The sequence below is a fragment of the Dama dama genome, chromosome 23 (genome assembly GCF_033118175.1).
Source record: "Dama dama isolate Ldn47 chromosome 23, ASM3311817v1, whole genome shotgun sequence".
Taxonomy (NCBI): Eukaryota; Metazoa; Chordata; class Mammalia; order Artiodactyla; family Cervidae; genus Dama; species Dama dama.
The window spans coordinates 65,405,608-65,423,143 of record NC_083703.1 but is presented as its reverse complement, the minus strand read 5'-3'; the positions used below and the strand labels follow the sequence as shown (position 1 = coordinate 65,423,143).

Below are 17,536 nucleotides of genomic sequence, written 5' to 3'. Positions count from 1 at the left end.
GGCATGGGCACAGGGGGGCCCACTCCCTCCCTGGACGCCCCCAACCACAGCTTCCTATGGATCCATCAGCTCCAAACTAATCGATGCTCAGCACAGAGAGGAATATTCTCAGACATGCCATGTGTTAATACCGGCAGGTCGTGTGTTAATATTCTGGGTGTATCTTAGAAGATGGTTATGTAACATTTCATGAAATGTTAAGCATTTTTGTTCATTTCTAAGTTTGATGGATTTTTCCTGCTATGGGAACATTTTCAATTTTGAACTCATTTTCAAGCTAAATTAGGACTGCTTTGCTGGTTATCCATTTTTTAAAAATATGATATATTTTGAATTATACAATTATTATACACTTATTGTGGGGAAAAATGTAAACTTTAGAGGTAATTATAAATTTCTTCTTTATATTCATCCTCAGTCCTAATCCCCTCCCCCAGAGGTTACTCCTGTTACCCCTGTGGTACCCCTTTTTCACATGATCATCTTCATAGATTCAGAAAAAGCATTTGATAAAGTTCAACATCCATTCATGATAAAAAAAAATCTTAAGAAAGTGGGTATAGAGGGAACATATCTCAACATAATAAAGGTTATTTATGACAAAGCCACAGCCAATACGATAGTCAATGCTGAAAAGCTGAAAGCCTTCCCACTAAAATCTGGAACAAGCAAGGATGCCCACCTCACCACTTCTATTCAACATAATATTGAATAGAAGTCCTAACCACAGCAATCAGACAAGAAAAAGAAATAAAATGTATCCAAATTGGTAGGGAAGAGATAAAACTGTCATTATATGCAGATGACATGATACTACATATAGAAAATCCTAAAGACTCCTCATAAAAACTACTAAAACTGATAAATGAATTCAGCAAGGTGGCAAAATACAAGATTAACATACAGAAATTGGTTGCATTTCTTTACACTTTAACAATGAAATATCAGAAAAGGAATGTAAAAAAACAAATCCCCTTTAGAATCTGCATCCAAAAAAAAAAAAAAAAAAACCAAACAAGAATAAACTTGATCAAGGAGGTAAAAGACTTATATGCTGAGAACTATAAAACATTAATAAAAGAAATCAGAGATGATTCAAAGAAATGGAAAGACATCTCATACTCATAGTCAGAAGAATGAACATTGTTAAAATGGCCACACTAGCCAAATCAACTAAAGATTTAATTCAATTCCTATCAATACCTGTGGCATTTTTCACAGAACTAGAATAAATAATCCTATAATTTGCATGGAACCATAAAGGACCCAGAATTGCTAAATCCTGAGGAAAAAGAACAAAGCAGGAGGTATAACCCTCCCCAGACTTCAGACAATACACAAAGCTACAGTAATCAAAACAGCATGATATTGGCACAAAAAAAGACATATGGATCAACAGAACAGAATAGAGAGCCCAGAAATAAACCCACACACCTATATGGTCAATTAATCTTTGAAAAAGGAAGCAAGAAAATACAATGGGGAAAAGACAGTCTCTTCAGCAAGTGGTGTTGGGAAAGCTGGACAGTCATATGTAAATCAATGAAATTGGAACATGCCCTCACATCATACACAAAAATAAACTCAAAATGGCTTAAAGACTTAAATATAAGAAATGACACTGTAAAATTCCTAGAAAAGAACATAGGCAGACATTCTCAGGCATAAATCATACCAGTGTTTTCCTAGGTCAATCTCCCGTGGCAATAGAAAAACAAAACTAAATAAATGGGACCTAATCAAGTTTATAAGCTTTCACACAGCAAAGGAAACCATCAACAAAACAAAAAGACAATCTATGGACTGGGAGAAAATATTTGCAAGTGATGCCACCAACAGGGGCTTAATCTCCAAAATATACAAACAGCTCATGTAACCTAGTAAAAAAAAAAAAAAACAATCAAAAAAATGGGCAGAAGACCTAAATAGACATTTCTCCAAAGAAGACATACAGATGGCCAATAGGCACACGAAAAGATGCTCATTGTTACTAAATATTAGAGAAATGCAAATCAAAACGACAATGAGGTACCACCTCACACTAGTCAGAATGACCATCATGAAAAAGTCTACAAGTAACAAATACTAGAGAGGGTGTGAAGAAAAGGGAACCCTCCTAGACTGTTGTTGGGAATGTAAATTGGTGCAGCCACTATGGAAAACAGTATGGAGCTTCCTCTAAAAATTAAAAATAGAGTTGCCATATAATCTAGCAATCCCACTTCAGGGCATATATTCAGAAAAAATATAATTCAAAAAGATGCATGCACTCCCATGTCCACAGCAGTACGACTCACAGTAGCCAAGACACAGAAACAACCTAAATATCCACCAACAGATGAGTGGGTACAAAAGATGTGGCATATTGGGTTGGCCAAAAAGCTCATTTGGGTTTTTCCACAGGACATTACAGAAAAGCCCAAATGAACTTTTTAGCCAACTGAATACAATGGAATACTACTCAGCCATAAAAAAGAATGAAATAATGCTATTTGCAGCAACATGGATGGATCTAGAGAGTATCATATACTAAGTAAAGTAAGTCAGAAAGAGAAAGACATACCACATGATAACACTTATATGTGGAATCTAAAATATGACACAAATGAACTTATCTACAAAACAGAAACATACTCACAGACACAGAGAACAGACTTGTGGTTGCCAGAGGGGAGGGGTGGTACAGGACAGACAGAATGGGAATTGCGGATTCGCAGGTGCAAACTATTATTAATATATACAGAATAGATGGACAACACGGTCTTACTGAATAGCATGGGGAACTATTACCTGTAATAAACCGTAATGGAAAAGAACATGTAAAAGAAAATACATGTGTGTGTGTGCATATAACTGAATTACTTTGCCGTACAGCAAAAATTAACACAACATTGTAAAGAAACTATACTTCAATAAAATAAAGTTTTAAAAATGCACATGGTTTCGATTAATGGGGAGTTTTTAGCAGGTAAATGCTAGCAAATGCAACATCTGACTGTGCAGCTCACTTGCTTTCTCACACTCAACTGGGTGCCTTAGAGCCCTTCCCATGTCAGCACGTGTGACTTGACTTTGTTCATTTTACCTTCTGTGCCATAATCCACCAGCCGGAAAAACCTGTTTGCCGACGTATTCTCAGAACTTTTTAATTTGGCTACAGCTCTAAGTGAATTGTCAGAAACCAAATTGGCTCAGAAGAAACATTTCCAACCACTTTTATAACTTTCAAGACTTTTTATAATTTTCATGCGCACTTGGATGATTTTACCATTTTTAGAACAATTTCAAACAATTTTTTTTATTGCTTTTTAAGTTACTGTGTACATTTTTTTAACATTCCAGTTCATTCTCAGCCTGCAGTACCTCCCTGACCACTTTGCCATGTCTCACCATTTTTTTTCAATTACTTGTATCTTTTAAGTGGCTTTTATTTTTAAGTAGTTTGTACTGCTCCATGACATTATCTTGCAGTCAGAACTGAAGCTCCGGCAAAAAGTACATGCAGCCTCAGTGTATGCTCAGAGGCAAGGCTGCGGTTCAGAATCAGCAGCAGCTCAAACATCACAGGCACCGACAGTGGGCTTATGTGCATTTCATTCAAAAGTCTCCAAATTCAGAAATCATTGCCAAGTACACAGACTGGTCTTTCATTCCAGGCACTTTGTCATTTTGACCAGTTTATTTGGGGTTTAAATATTTTTTGCTAAACAGCTGCTACACGGACTTCCTTGGTGGTTCACTGGTTTCCACTGTAGGGGGCACAGGTTTGATCCCTGGTTGGGGAACTAAAATCCCACACGCCATGCAGTGCACCCCCCCAAAAAAATAAACACCTAAATAGTTGCTACTACCACCCCACTCCCTGAGGCCATCCATGCTGGGCAGGGCTAACTTCTTTCTTGGTGTCCCAATGTCCAGAAACAAAGAGGGGAGGCACCAGTGGGCAAGACCCGGAAGGGTGGGGGATGTCTTGGTCTGAAGCTCTCAGCCCTTTCAGGAATGAAGTTTAGACCCTGCTGCTGCCACCCTGGCCCCAAGCTGACCTCAGGAATTAGAGCAGGGCTAATGAGGCCAAGGCCTCAGATTTGATCTATTCCAGGAACATCTGTTTTATCTCCCAAGACCAGAGTCAGTATCTTGACCTTGGCTGATTGCTTGCCAAGTGGCAGAGATTAGAGAGGGACCCAGTGGGAGACAGGGACTGGCTTAGTAGACCCAAATCACATCCTATTGGTGGTAGGCGTGACACAGCCCCAGGATATCAAGAAGTAAGACTATCTCTTTGGAAGAAGCTTAGATAAAGAGATGGAGGAGGAAATGGCAACTCACTCCAGTATTCTTGCTGGAGAATTCCATAGACAGAGGAGCTTGTCAGGCTACAGTCCACGGGGTCGCAAAGAGTCGGACATGACTGAAGCAACTAACACACTTAGATAAAGACAAACTCCTCTCTCTGTTTTGGGTTCCAGAGGCAGGCTGAGCCCATGAGGGATGCTTTGCACCCTCTTCTAATCATCAAGCCTTGTTATCTACTGGCCTTGTTTATGCACAAGGCCTGCATCCACAATCCAAATTCACTCTAGCAGCCTGGGCTTGCCTCCCTGGGGATGTCACACGCCCCATTTTACTCCCACACTACCAACTAACATGCAGGACCAAACTCCCACTTTCAAAGGCACCTGTGTTCTAATCCCTCCTTATCCCCAAAGCCAAAACGCAGTGGTCCACCCAGCCCATCAGCCTTCAGATGTGTCTGACTTACCCTACCCAGAGATGGCCCATACCGTGTGTTTTGAAAGTTTAAATGAGTTGCCAGCATTTTTAAATTGTGGCTTTTACTCTAAAATCTCTAACTTTCTTCCAACAATAGGGCCTGATGCCCACATACATGATTGCCGAGGGGAACAGGGACCGTTTTAGGTGGGCTCTTTCCTCTTGAATTCCCACTGAGCCCCTCTGCTCCCTGTGACACCTCCCCCTCTGAAGTCAAGGATTCATTGCCATTGACACTGTGCTGGCATCACTCTCTCTTGTACTGAGTCAAATTCCCTTTTTGATGCTATCTGCATGGCCTCAGTGGGCATCTGGGTTTGCACCCCGCACCTTGTACCCATATTCTATCTTGCATCTCCCAGGGCCCTGTGCCCATCCCCCTACAACACCACCCCTCCCCAGCCCTCACCTTGTGATGTCTTCTGTCAGCTGGGCAGGGTCAGGAGGGTAGAACTTGACTGTGAAGGCAAAATTCCAGGGGCTGCCTAAGAGGAGCAGGTGGGAGAAAAGATCAGAGAGGCCCCATCTTCCCAGTGGGTGGCCCAGATGTACCATCTCATGGACAGTTTTTCAAAGTTTTTCCATAACTGTAATCTTAGGACAAACCCGTAAGAAAGCCTGGAACATTATTCCCATTTGACAGATGAGGAGACTGAGGCCCAGATTAAAAGAGGTGTGAACTAGCAGTGGGAAGGAAGGTAGAAAGAAAGAAAACCAATGGTACATATGCTAGGCATGCTGTTAAATACTTCACAAACATCACTTCATAAAACCTCACAACAGCCCAGTAAACAAGTCCTACGATCACCCCCATTTTGTAAATGAGGATGGTGAGGCCCAGGTAGTAAAATGGCCAGTCCAAGGTCACCTGCTAGGAAGTGGCAATGCTAAGGTTCAGACCCACCCTGGCCACCTGGCTCCAGAGCCCACTCTCTTTCCTCTACACCAAAGTCTGTGCCTAGGACATTAATGGGAAGATTATTAATCTAGAAAGTACCACATTAAACAGGTTTCCTGACATTGGGTTTCTCAGAGCCCTCACTCTGCTACCGTGCATTGCACCTCTTAAAGAGGGGACATACATTCAAGAGTTTCCAGAGCTCATTTGACCTGCTGCATCCATTTGTCACAGGGCCTCCTTCCATATTAATGGTTCTCAGAACAGACCTTGCAAAACTCTGTCCTATCTGATGTTGACTCCATCTCAAATGGATTATAAACGAGACTGAAAGGCAAATATAATGGGCTAAAAGTAACAAAAAACATTTCACTGGGATAAATGTTAACTTCCACATTTAGCTACGAAAAATCAATGGTACACATTTAAAAAGTAAAGAAAAATAAAGGTTGAGGTTTTAGCTAGAGAAGCTCTGCGAGCCAAGAAAAGGGATGACCACTTAAGAAGGGCGGAGGGGAGGGGTGGGCGGGGGGGAGAGAGGAGGCCTTGATGAAAGGCCATAGTCCAGAACAATGGTCAGATGGCCCCTGGGATATTTTGGGCTCCAAGTTCTAAAAGAACTCCCAACAGGGACTTCCCTGTTGGTCCATTGGCTAAGACTCCATGCTCCCAATGCAGGGGGCCCAGGTTCAATCCCTGGTTAGGGAACTAGATCCCACATGCTGCAACTAAGAGTTCTCATGCTGCAATGAAAATCAAAGATTCTGTGTGCCACAATTAATACCTGGCATGGAAAAATAAGTAAATATTTTTAAATTAATTAATTCAATTAATTCAATTTTTAAAAAAAGGACCCCTGACAAAGTGAGAAAGCAAGGCTCATCCGGGGCATAGCCACGGTCAGGAAGGGCTGGTGACCATCCTGTCCCTGTGGTCATCACCATCTTCATAGCTGTCATGTCTCCCACACCTACTAAGTGTTGGTTGCTTTGCTTGCTAAGAACTTTCTATGTGTTTTTTGGAATTTAATCTTTATAATGATCCTGAGGTACACTTTTGTTTTAATAGATAAAGATTTTGAGAGGTTAAGTCATCCTCCCAGGATCACTTAGCCAGTCAGTGGTAGAAAACAGGTCTAGCCTCTGATCCCAAGACCCTACAGCTTAGGTTCCTAACCACAGCTGACTCTTCAAGGGGAAACAATTCCTATCTCAAGAATAATAATGGAGGAGTTCCCTGGTGGCCTAGTGGTTAGGATTCCGGGCTTTCACTGGGTTCAATTCCTGCCCAGGAAGCTGAGCTCCTGCAATCCATGCAGTGCAGTCCAAAAAAAAAGAGAAAAAGAGAGAAAATAATGGCAATAATTAACAATAATAATAATAATGGCTAAAACAAACTGGGTTCTACTATGTTCTAGGTATTAAACACCTAATAACTCATTTAATTCTCACAAGAACCCTAATTATAAGGGTGACCTGCACTTTATAGATGATGAGGTACAGAACAATTAACTAACACAAGAAGTAGTGATGGAGTCGGGATTCAAATCCAGGCAGTCTGACTCATGTCTGCCCTTTTAACCATCATTCCAGATTGCCTTCTACTGTGTGAAGCACCTACTATGTGCTGGTTGTTGTCCACACCCACATCATAGAAACTTCATCCCCACCTAGCGAGGCAGGAATCATTAATCCACTTGCTAGGGAAATGCAGGAATCCAGAGAGGTGGAGGAATTGCCCCCAGTGCCCTAAGTGATGGGCACTGAGATTCGGGAGGAAATATACCAAACTCTGAAGGCCAGGACATCAGAACTCAGGTGCCAGCTTCAGAAGTCTGGGGCTGTCACAAATCAAGAAAGAGGACAGGGAATTCCCAGGTGGTCCAGTGGTTAAGATTCTGCACCCTACTGCTGAGGGCCTGGGTTCAATTCCTGGTTGGGGGAGATTCCACAAGCTGCATGATATGGGGGGTAGGGTAGGGGATAAAAAAATTTTTACATGGAGCCCCCAAAGACAGAACTGGGATGAATGAGTAGAAACTATGGGGAAAGGAACAGAGACTGAAGGAGGCAGCTCTGCTCCGCAATAACTTGAGGAGACCCGACTCCCTGCCCTGGGAGGGAGCTGAGACCCAAAGATTCTATCAGCAGCTTCTCTTTTCCAAAGTGCTGGTCCATCTCAAACACTCTCAGCCACCTGCATGTGTTCTGACTCTCTCAGGCATGAGAGGCAGGCTTCCCAGCTGGGCTGACATTCCTGGGGACAGCCTAAAGGCCAGGCCTAGGACCCTGTTGGCCCCAGAGGAGAGGGCCATATCTGTAAGCCTATCTCTTTGTCTCCAACTGACAGGAGGCTACAGGAAGAACCTCAAGCCCCCTCCTGCATATTCAGCTGGAATATCCCTAGACCCAGCTGCCTGCGTCATGGCAACAGGCTCGGCTATAGCCTTCTAGCCAGGGGACCAGGGAGCCCAGGCACAGTCAAGGGGCGGAGCCCCTGGTGGAGGCATCTCTGCCTCCAGGCTCCAAGTCCCCACCTACTGCATGCCCCCCTGGCTGAGGCCACCTACCTCTCCCTTCTGCCATTTGAAGGCTGCCCTGTCCCTCCCAATATGCCTTGCTTTCCCCTCTGGGCCAGAAAAGACAGGTTGTTGGCCTGCTCATCTGTCTTCGCCCCAGGCCTTGAAAAGAGAGCAGGATAGTATTGGGAGGCCAGGGCTGGAGACCTCACTCTGTGATCTTGGGTACATAACTGCCTTTTTCAGGGCCTCAGTTACCTGTTATTAAATACAGGACACGTTCACTACCGATCAGTTGGCAGCAGCCTAGAGTGCAATGTGGACAAGGATTCTGAGCTGGGTCAAAGGTCACTAATCTCCCAAGCCTGCACTGGCCCTGCACAGGAGGGCGGCTGTTTTGAGGGCCATCAGTTTGTCCCCTTGTCTGAGATGACTCTGCAAGTCCCTTCTAGGGCTGACATCCTGAATACTCCTCTGCTAACATGCTGAGTGATTCCAGACAGTCATTCCTCTTGTCCACTCTACAGGCTCCTCATCTCTACAATAATACCCTGCCTTCTCTCAGATCTGCCACACAGAGCAAATGAACTCATGGGTCTGAATGCACCTCCCCAAGGACGATGGAGTCCCCACCACGTTCCCTTCACGGCAGGTCACTCACTCCGGATCTGCTTCTTGATTTCCTTGGAGGGGTCCAGCCAGTTCTGCAGGAGAAGACAAGAGGTCCTTAGAGGGAGCTGGGAGAGGGGACGTGGGTAGGGCAAGGAGACAGAAATATCCTGAAATGCCCTGCAGACAGCGCCCTAGCAGGGAACACCCTTCCCTGGCTGAGCAGTCTGGGTCATTTCCCTCGGGACTGGGAGGTGAGGGAATGAGGCCTGGCTTCACGCAGGATTGGGGACCTGGGGCCCTGGGCCTGGCACTGCCCTGAGGCAGCATGGTGAACAGATAATGCAGCTGGCATGGGTGAGAAGGAGGACACTCAGACAGGAGTTTCCCAAGGGTGTGGAGGAGGCACCGGGGTTATTTCCCCAGGAAGCCAGGTCACGGCTCTCCAGATACCCATCTGGGGCTGACTTGCAGGTCCCAAGGAAGGACCGGCACACAGGGGAGACAGAACTGAAGATAGACAGGGCTGGATGAACCCTGGGGTTGTGCAAACAGAAGGTGCCTAGTGGGGACTTCCTTGGCAGTCCAGTGATTAAGAGGTCACCTTCCAATGCAGGGGTGCGGGTTAGATCCCTGGTCAGGGATTTAAAATCCCACATGCCCCGCAGCCAAAGAACCAAAACATAAAACAGAAGCAGTATTGAAACAGATTCAGTAAACAGATTCAGACTTTAAAAATGGTCTATACCCCGCCAAAAAAGGAAAGGTGCCTAATGAAGGTCTGAGGATTGATGGAAGCCATAGGATGCGGCCAGGCCAATAGGGGCTTAAGAGAAGATGTCTCCCCGCAGCAGACCTTCAGCCAACTCCACTCCCCAGCCCAGGTACCTTCTGACTGTCGGCATCACAGAAGGTCAGGCCAAAGTAGTCCTTCTCCAGGAGATTGAGGTGCTCACAGACCAGGTCAAATAGCACCTGGCCCCGGCCGTGTTTCTAGAGAGAGAAGCAGAGATGCCATGAGGCTGGAATGCACGTCAGGGTGGGGCAGGGAGGTGCCCCAGGCTCCACCAGGATGACCTGAAAACCCCCAAGAGGCTTCCAGCATCTGGGGAGGATCTCAGTGCTCCTGCCTCCCACCGGGCGCTGTTCACCAAGTCCGAAGGGATACTGGGGGGACACTAATCCCACCCCATCCACTGCCTTCATCCAAGCCCTCCTTGGGTCCTCCTAGCACTTAAATCTGCTTTGGGGGAAACCAGAGTGGGGTCAGGGAGTGACTGACTTCTCCCTCCTGTATAGTAAGAGAAACAGTCTAAGTTGGACCCAAGGAGGAGAAACTCAAAAATCTGAGCTTTGGATGTGAGAGGAAGAGACGAGCTACCTGATATGTGACGGATGTGGGCAGGGGAGGAGGGGAGGGCCTGGGACTCAGAGTCACAGCATAACTCTCCTCTCAGGTCCCTCCCCTTACACTAAGGGAGTGCCCCCTATCCAAGCAGCAAGTGACATTCTTCAGGGGCTCATAAGAGCCTAAATCAGTTTCAGATGGAAGCAGCACTGTGGGAGTCACCTTCTCCCCTAGTTCCCATCATCCACGCCTGGTAACTCTCTGGGCACCATCCGGGTTTGAGGATTAGGAAGCACAAGGCCCAGAACTTGTGGGTACCCAACCCACAGGTGTGAAGACGAGTGCCAACAGAGGCATGTGAAACAGTCACTACCCAAAGAGGCAGGGGGCTCCAGGGAGGTGGTGAGGTCCCTGCAAGGTCTGGCTGAGTCACTGGGAGCTGGGATCAGGCCTGGCTGTGGGAACGGCTGAAAAACCAAGGGATTTTTGGGTTTTTGGCCTCCTCTTGAAGGAGGCCTTCAGAGAAAGCAGCCTCGGCCAAACCCTCACACTCTCCTAGAGCAGATGAAATAGTACCCTGGGGCTAGCATGGGCAGGAGAGAAGAGGGAGAAGATATCCCTCTCTTTTGCCCAGGGTGTCCACCCTGCAACCCTTCTATGGAAGAAATAAACATCAAAAAAAAAAAAAAAAGACAGAAACCCCAACCCTGAAAAGAAGACAGAACCAGCCACCCAGGGCTTAGAAGTAAGTCAGTCCCTTAAGACCAGGGCTCAGAGCTTGGGGTTGGGTTGGGGGGAACTGGTGGCTCTTGTAACTCTCAGCAGTAAGGCCACCCTCTGGACTCTTCCATACATGTGGACGGGCCAGGAATGGCACCTGGACGGGGGCAAAACCTCTAAGGGGGCGGTCAGAGTTCAGAATTTGAGTGGGAGTTCCAGCCAACATAGAGAAAGGGAGACGCTCAATGCGGAGCCAGGAGGGCCGACCCCAGAGAAGAGGCGTCCTCTCTGCCACCCACTGGGGGACAGAACCACACGACAGGGTTTCTACAAAGCCTGTGGGGAGCAGTCCTTCCCATGAGCCGCCTCCCTATGCCTGGGGGAACACCTTACCATGGAATCCTCGAGTGACCAGTTTGTCCTGGTGCCCTGAACAGGATGGTTCACAGGGAGAACCCCTCTCCCCATCCAATAAATACATGAAAATGATTCTAGTCAAAACCTCGGTGACTGTGGGGTGTGATAGAAGAGCCCAGGTCCTACCAGGCTACAGATCAGCCCCTAGATGGTGAGTCCTACCCAAGGTACAGCCACCCTAAGAAGGCTTTTCCTAGTGCCAGGCCTGGGCCTTGTCTAATTCTATGTGCAATCATAAGAGCCCTCTCTGGGCCTTGGTGCCAGGGTCTGGGCAAAGGCGGGCTGGCCGGTCATCTACATGGCAATCGGTCCAGGCCTCCATTAAGAATGGATGCCCTCTGGCTTGGCCCGGGCTGAGTGCCCAGAGGCCTGTCCTGGCTCCAAGGCCAATGGGCTGGGGCTGGGCTGGGGCTCCCTACCTCCACCTCGCACTCATACTCCGAAGCATCGAGCAGAGTGACTCGGCAGACGGCGCTCTTGTACTTCTTGGCAATCTTCTGGGGTGACTTCTGGGCCTTGCTGGGCGTGGTCCTCTCTGACAGGCCATCGGCCTCCCCGTAGTCCTTCTCCTCCATGTCTAGACTCTGCAGGTCCAACCAAGGGAAGGATTTGGTCAGCGAGCTTGAAACCATAGCCTTTCATCCAAATGAGATGCAATGAGGAAGCATCTGGGGCTAAGACAGACCCCAAAATGAGAGCCATAGCCCTCTAAGACACCCCTTGCCCAGGTGACCCCCATCTATGGTGGAGGAGAAGAGTCAGAGCTATGTACAATAGGTGGGCTCATAGGAGGGATCCACTGCTCCCCTGCAGGCAGAAGCATCCCACAGAACCAAACCCAGAGGCCAGAGCTATCCTTTCTCCTCAGAACTAACAGTGCATCAGTTATCAGGGCTTGGTCTCCTTCTTCCCAGTCTGTCATTGGGTCAAGCATGAGGTTTTGTTGTTGTTTAGTCACTAAGTTGTGTCTGACTTCTTTGCAACCCTATGGACTGCAGCCCCTGTCAGGCTCCTCTGTCAATGGGATCTCCCAGGCAAGAATACTGGAATGCGTTGCCATTTCCTTCTCCAGGGGATCTTCCTGACCCAGGGATCGAACCCGAGTCTCCTACATTGGCAGGTGGGTTCTTTACCACTGAGCCACCAGTGGCTAGGGCTGATCTAATGGAAGGAAGGGAGGTCAGAGCCCTGAACATCAGTCCTAATTCTGCAATGGATACCCTCAATGATCTTGGCTGAGCCCCTTCCCTCTCTAGGCCTGTCGTGAATTAAGAGAGATGTGAATTCAATGGTTGGATGAACCCCCTGCCCCCACAAGTTCTTTGATCTTTATTCTTTTATTTGTTTTAAGTTTTTCTTTTCTGACTGTGCTAGGTCTTCGTTGCAGCAAGCAGGCTCTTTAATCGTAGTGTGGGCTTAGCTGCTCTGTGCATGTGGGCTTTTAGTTTCTTCACCAGGGATCAAACCTGCATCCCTTGCATTGGTAAGCATATTCTTAACCACGGGACCACCAGGGGAGCCCCATCTTGTCTCTTTAGATGATAAATTTTGCTCTGGAGTCACACTAGGCCTGCCCAGCTAGAACGGACAGTTTGAGGGATTAGGAAAATAAGGTTGAAGGAACACAGATTTTCAACATCAGATCTAGATTTGACTTGGAACTTCCCTGGCAGTCCAGTGGTTAAGACTCCACGTTTCAACTGCAGGAGGCATGGGTTCAATTCCTGGTCAGAGAACTAAGATCCTGCATGCCGTGCAGTGCAGTCAATATATATATAGATACAGATTTGATCTGCACTTCTGTCACTTTATGCTTCCCTGGTGGCTCAGATGGCAAAGAATCCGCCTGCAATGTGGGAGACCTACTTTCAATCTCTGGGTTGGGAAGGTGCCCTGGAGGAGGGCATGGCAACCCACTCCCATATTCTTGCCTAGAGAATCCCCAAGGACAGAGAAGCCTGGTGGACTACAGTCCATGGGGTCACAAAGAGTTGGACATGACTGAGCGACTAAGCACACAGCACTTTATAGCAATGTGACTCCATCCTGCTGAGGCTCTGTTTCCCCCACTGTAACATGGGGAGATGAATAGTTATCTCCTGAGGTCCTGGAGAATAAAATGTAAAAATGAACACGATGGCCCCTGCACAGTGCTCGGCATGTCGTGGGTCAACAGTACACCTCAGTTTCCTTCCTTCCCCGCTCCCAGGCACACACCTGTTCTGCAGGCCGAGCGTCCTGCTGGGGCGGCTGCTTCTCATTGGAGTTGGCCTCGAGATGGCCGTGGCCCGCGGGGGTCACAGGGGTGGTTGCTGCGGCGGCTGCTTCAGGCTGCTGCGGGGCCTCCTCCTGAGCCTTCTTCACCTCAGAATCAGGGCCTGTCTCTGTTGTCATGGTGACCAGCACGCCTGCATTGGCATGAAGGAGAGAGAATGTGATGAGGGAGAGGGGCAGCGAGGGCGTGACAGAACAGAGCGAGGGGGACAGGAACCACACGCCGAGAGAGACAGATGGAGACACATGGACAAAGAGCCACAGAGAGAGGGGGAGGAGGGAGAGACAGAGGAAGGGAGCACGGGGAGAGAGTCCGGAGAAGCGAGGGCTCAGCGGCAGCAGCTGAGGTCACAGACCCCCACCCACCCTTTGCCCATATAGCTCCTCAGGGACTCCAGTCTCTAGGCCCAGGTCTGGAATCAGGGCCCTTCCTAGGGACGAGAAGAGTCTCTCCAGGGGGCCCCACTCTGCCAAGAGCACCAGGGACAGTCAGGGACCACCTCCAGGCAGGCCCTGGGCCCGGCTGTCTCTCCCACCACAGCACCTGGCACACGGCAGCCCCTCAGCCAATGCTGGATAAACTGAACTCGACCCAAAGAGCCCTGGGCTCCCAGTCCTTCCAGCCCCGACATCAGGCAAGGCTCTTCATGCCCCAAGCCTCAATAACTCCTGCCCCCTGACTCCGCGGGGATGCGGTCAGGATGGATCTAAAGGGGTAAGACAGGTCCTCTTAACAAACACATAACCCTGATGATGTCAAAGACAGAGATCTGGGCTCAGGCCCCAAGTCTGCTACAAATGGGCAGTCAGTTCGTCTCACTAGGACTCATCCCCAAAGCGAGGGACTCAGAAATTATCTCTGCGACAGACTATTCTTATCATTTCCCCCTTGAAGCAGGAAATGAGATTTCAGAGAATCAAGGACCTACTGCCCAGCTGCTCTTTGGAATAAGCAAATTGCAAAGAGAGAAAAGGAGAGAGAGAGAGAATGTCATGGTCCCGTTTATATTTATATATATATAATTATATATAATTTTACATTATATTTAAATTATATTTTAAATTTATATTATATTAATATTATATATTTTATAATATATTTATATATAATTATATTATAAAATTTATACATAATATAAATATAAATCGGACCATGCCATTCTCTCTCTCTCTCCTTTTCTCTCTTTGCAATTTGCTTATTCTAAAGGGCAGCTGGGCAGTAGGTCCTTACAAACCCCAACAATATCAACATCTTAGTGCTTGTACACATGTAGTAAAAGATCTGAAAGGATACTCACTAAACAGTTAAGAGAGGTCAATAACTCAGAAGTAGGTAGAGGAGAAAAAGAGTTCCATAGGGCATGATAAGAGAGGGAACTTCATTTTTAACTTCATACACTTTGGAGTTACTTGTATAACTTTAAAAAATACACATACACACACACACATATATATACATATATTTAACCCACAAATTGTTTCCTTTTGGGAAAGCAAAAGAATCCATTTCTGACCCCCATCAGTGAAAACACACCTCTCAAAAAAAAAGTTTGGAGCTAAAACCTGGAAACAGAAACGAGCAGGAACCCTCACCTGCTGAGTCTAGAGCCTTCCTCTGAATCCATCACTTTAAAAGAGAAAGATCCAGATGAGATTTGGCAGGTCCCTCCCCCACCCCACCCACCATGGGGGCCTTTGACGGGCAGAAGCAGACAGACATTGGATCTACCCTGGGCTGTGCACATGCTCTAAGCCCCAATCTTATTTCCCCCACTGCCTTCTAGGAGCCACCAGCAAAGGGCACTGAACAGAAAGTCAGGGGCCCTGAGCACCCCCACTCAGCCACCCAACATCTCCAGTGCCCAAGATAGGTCATGAGCATCCTCAATCCCCACCTTATGGATAATGAGCGGAGCGCTTTGTAGGCTGGAGCTTGTAGCACAAATGAGAGGGCCTGGTGTTATGGATGCTGTTGTTAAGAAGATGAGGAGGAAGAGGAGGCCTTGGTCCACATGGCCTCATCCCTACCCAGAAATGCTTTCCACTCACATCATTACCCTGGGCTTTACGGGTATAACTTAAAGCCATCATTAAATAAAAGCTCTGTTGCTTACATGACGCTAAGTGCTGACTCAGTGCCAGAACACAAAGCCACAGAGCTGCTCCGTTGGTGGGGCGGGGGTGGGGGGGGGGGGGGCGCCACACAGCCTCATGAGGTCAAACTGAGATGAATCTTCCCGGATCTGGATTTCTTCTAAGCCAGCACTGGAGCTATCAGCCATTATGCTAGATAAGGCCTACAGGGAAGAACTCTTCAAATAAATGCCTGCTTAATTTTGCTTAAAAAAAAAAATCCACAGACTAATCTGTATATTTTGTGCTGGGAGAAGCAGAATCCACACACCCCTCATGGGCTCAGGCAGCCCAGAGGATCCAGGACATCTCCTCCTGCCTCTGCTTCAGTCTGATTTCAGCCTAGACTCGCTGAACCTTCACTAGGGCCTGCATCATCTTGGAAATAGCCAGCCAAGTAATCTTAAATAAATATCCCAGGCTTTCACCGCCCAGGTCTCCAGCAGAGGCTGCTGGCATGACTGCTTGGTGCTGGCAGAACCACAGACGAGAGGAGCTGGAAGCTTCTGAGATAATTCAGTCTCCTCCTCTTCTTTTACAGGTGAGACCCAGAGAGCAAAAGGGGCTTGAGCAACAGTCATCTCCTCAGACAGGTTTTCCCTGGTCCCTCCCGCCCACTCTCCTCCTCACCCAGCCTCCGGACTCCCCAGATCCCAGTTCCGGGTCCATTATTCTTCCCGCGGCACTCTGCTGCCTCAGGCAAACCTCAACAGAATTTCAGAGGAGGAGAAAGCACTCAGGCCTGGGCTGGGAACCAAGGTGGGGGTATGAGCCCTGGACAAATCCTGTGGCCAGGGGCTGGTGAGATAAAAGATGATGTGTCTGCTCTAGAGGGTGAAAAGAGGTGATGTACAAAATCATGGAGGACACCTGAGTGAAAAAGCATGACACACGACAATTTGTACAGTCAACCCTATTTTAGCTAATGTACACATACAGATACAGAAAATTCAGCAAAGGGGACTTCCCTGGTGGTTCAGTGACCAAGACTCTGCACTCCCAATGCAGGGGGACCAGGTTCAACCCCTGGTTAGGGAAAACTAGATTTCCCCATGCCACAACTAAGAGTTTTCATGCTGTAACTAGAGATCCCAAGTGCTATAAATAAGACCAGGTGCAGCCAAAGAAATAAATATTTTAAGAAAAAAGAAAATTCAGCAAGGTATTAACTATGGTTGTTTCTAGAAGGCGGGTAGACAAATTATTTTTTTTTCTTCTGTTTAACTGTAGTTCTCATTTTTTCTCTACTACACTTGGCGATTTCTTGAATGATTTAAAAAAAAAAATAACTAGAAGTCAAAAAATAAATGTTTCCGATGCACATGGTCTGGTATGACAGGATGAGACAGAGATAAATAAAATCTGTTTAAACCTAAAAGAAAAATCTGTGAATTAAAAAGAAAAATCACATTATTATTTTTTAAATCTGTGATGAGGAGAACCTTCTTCATCTCACAAGTCTGGGGATAACGGCATGGGGCATAGAAAGTGAGCCAAGAACCTGACCTTGGCTTCTGCCACAGCCAGTCACACGGGCACAGTTCTGCTCAGGGCCAGGTCAGCACAGACTGATAGAACCCGCTGGGTGGCCAAGCTGGCCAGGCACTGTAGGGGACCCAGAGGACTGTGTGCTGGTTCCCGTGGAGCTCTCTGCCACATGGGAGGATGATGGCTCACCCAGGATGTGACATAGATTTGCCCGCGTACATTTCAGCCTCCCAGATTCTGGGACCTGGTGATCAGGAGCATGGCCTGGGGTTTCCAAGGAAGACTTATAGGGTAGGGAGTGCAGGGTGAGCTGGAGTTAGGTTTTGAAAAAAGGGAGACTCTAGACAGGTGATGGCAG

The 17,536-nt window shown here is 47.2% G+C and overlaps 1 protein-coding gene across 10 annotated transcripts in view; it reads right to left on the bottom strand.

The window, feature by feature from the left end:
* Positions 1 to 17,536, bottom strand: part of EPB41L1 (erythrocyte membrane protein band 4.1 like 1) — a 133,044-nt gene that overhangs the window by 41,604 nt on the left and 73,904 nt on the right. For all 10 annotated transcript variants that reach the window (XM_061127196.1, XM_061127186.1, XM_061127193.1 and 7 more), the window contains 5 exons: positions 13,501 to 13,691; positions 11,703 to 11,867; positions 9,687 to 9,791; positions 8,851 to 8,893; positions 5,183 to 5,258 (listed from right to left, as the gene is read on the bottom strand). In XM_061127196.1, coding sequence (XP_060983179.1) covers positions 5,183 to 5,258; positions 8,851 to 8,893; positions 9,687 to 9,791; positions 11,703 to 11,867; positions 13,501 to 13,677 — 566 coding nt within the window. In that variant the 5' untranslated portion in view covers positions 13,678 to 13,691. The remainder of the gene's footprint in view (positions 1 to 5,182; positions 5,259 to 8,850; positions 8,894 to 9,686; positions 9,792 to 11,702; positions 11,868 to 13,500; positions 13,692 to 17,536) is intronic.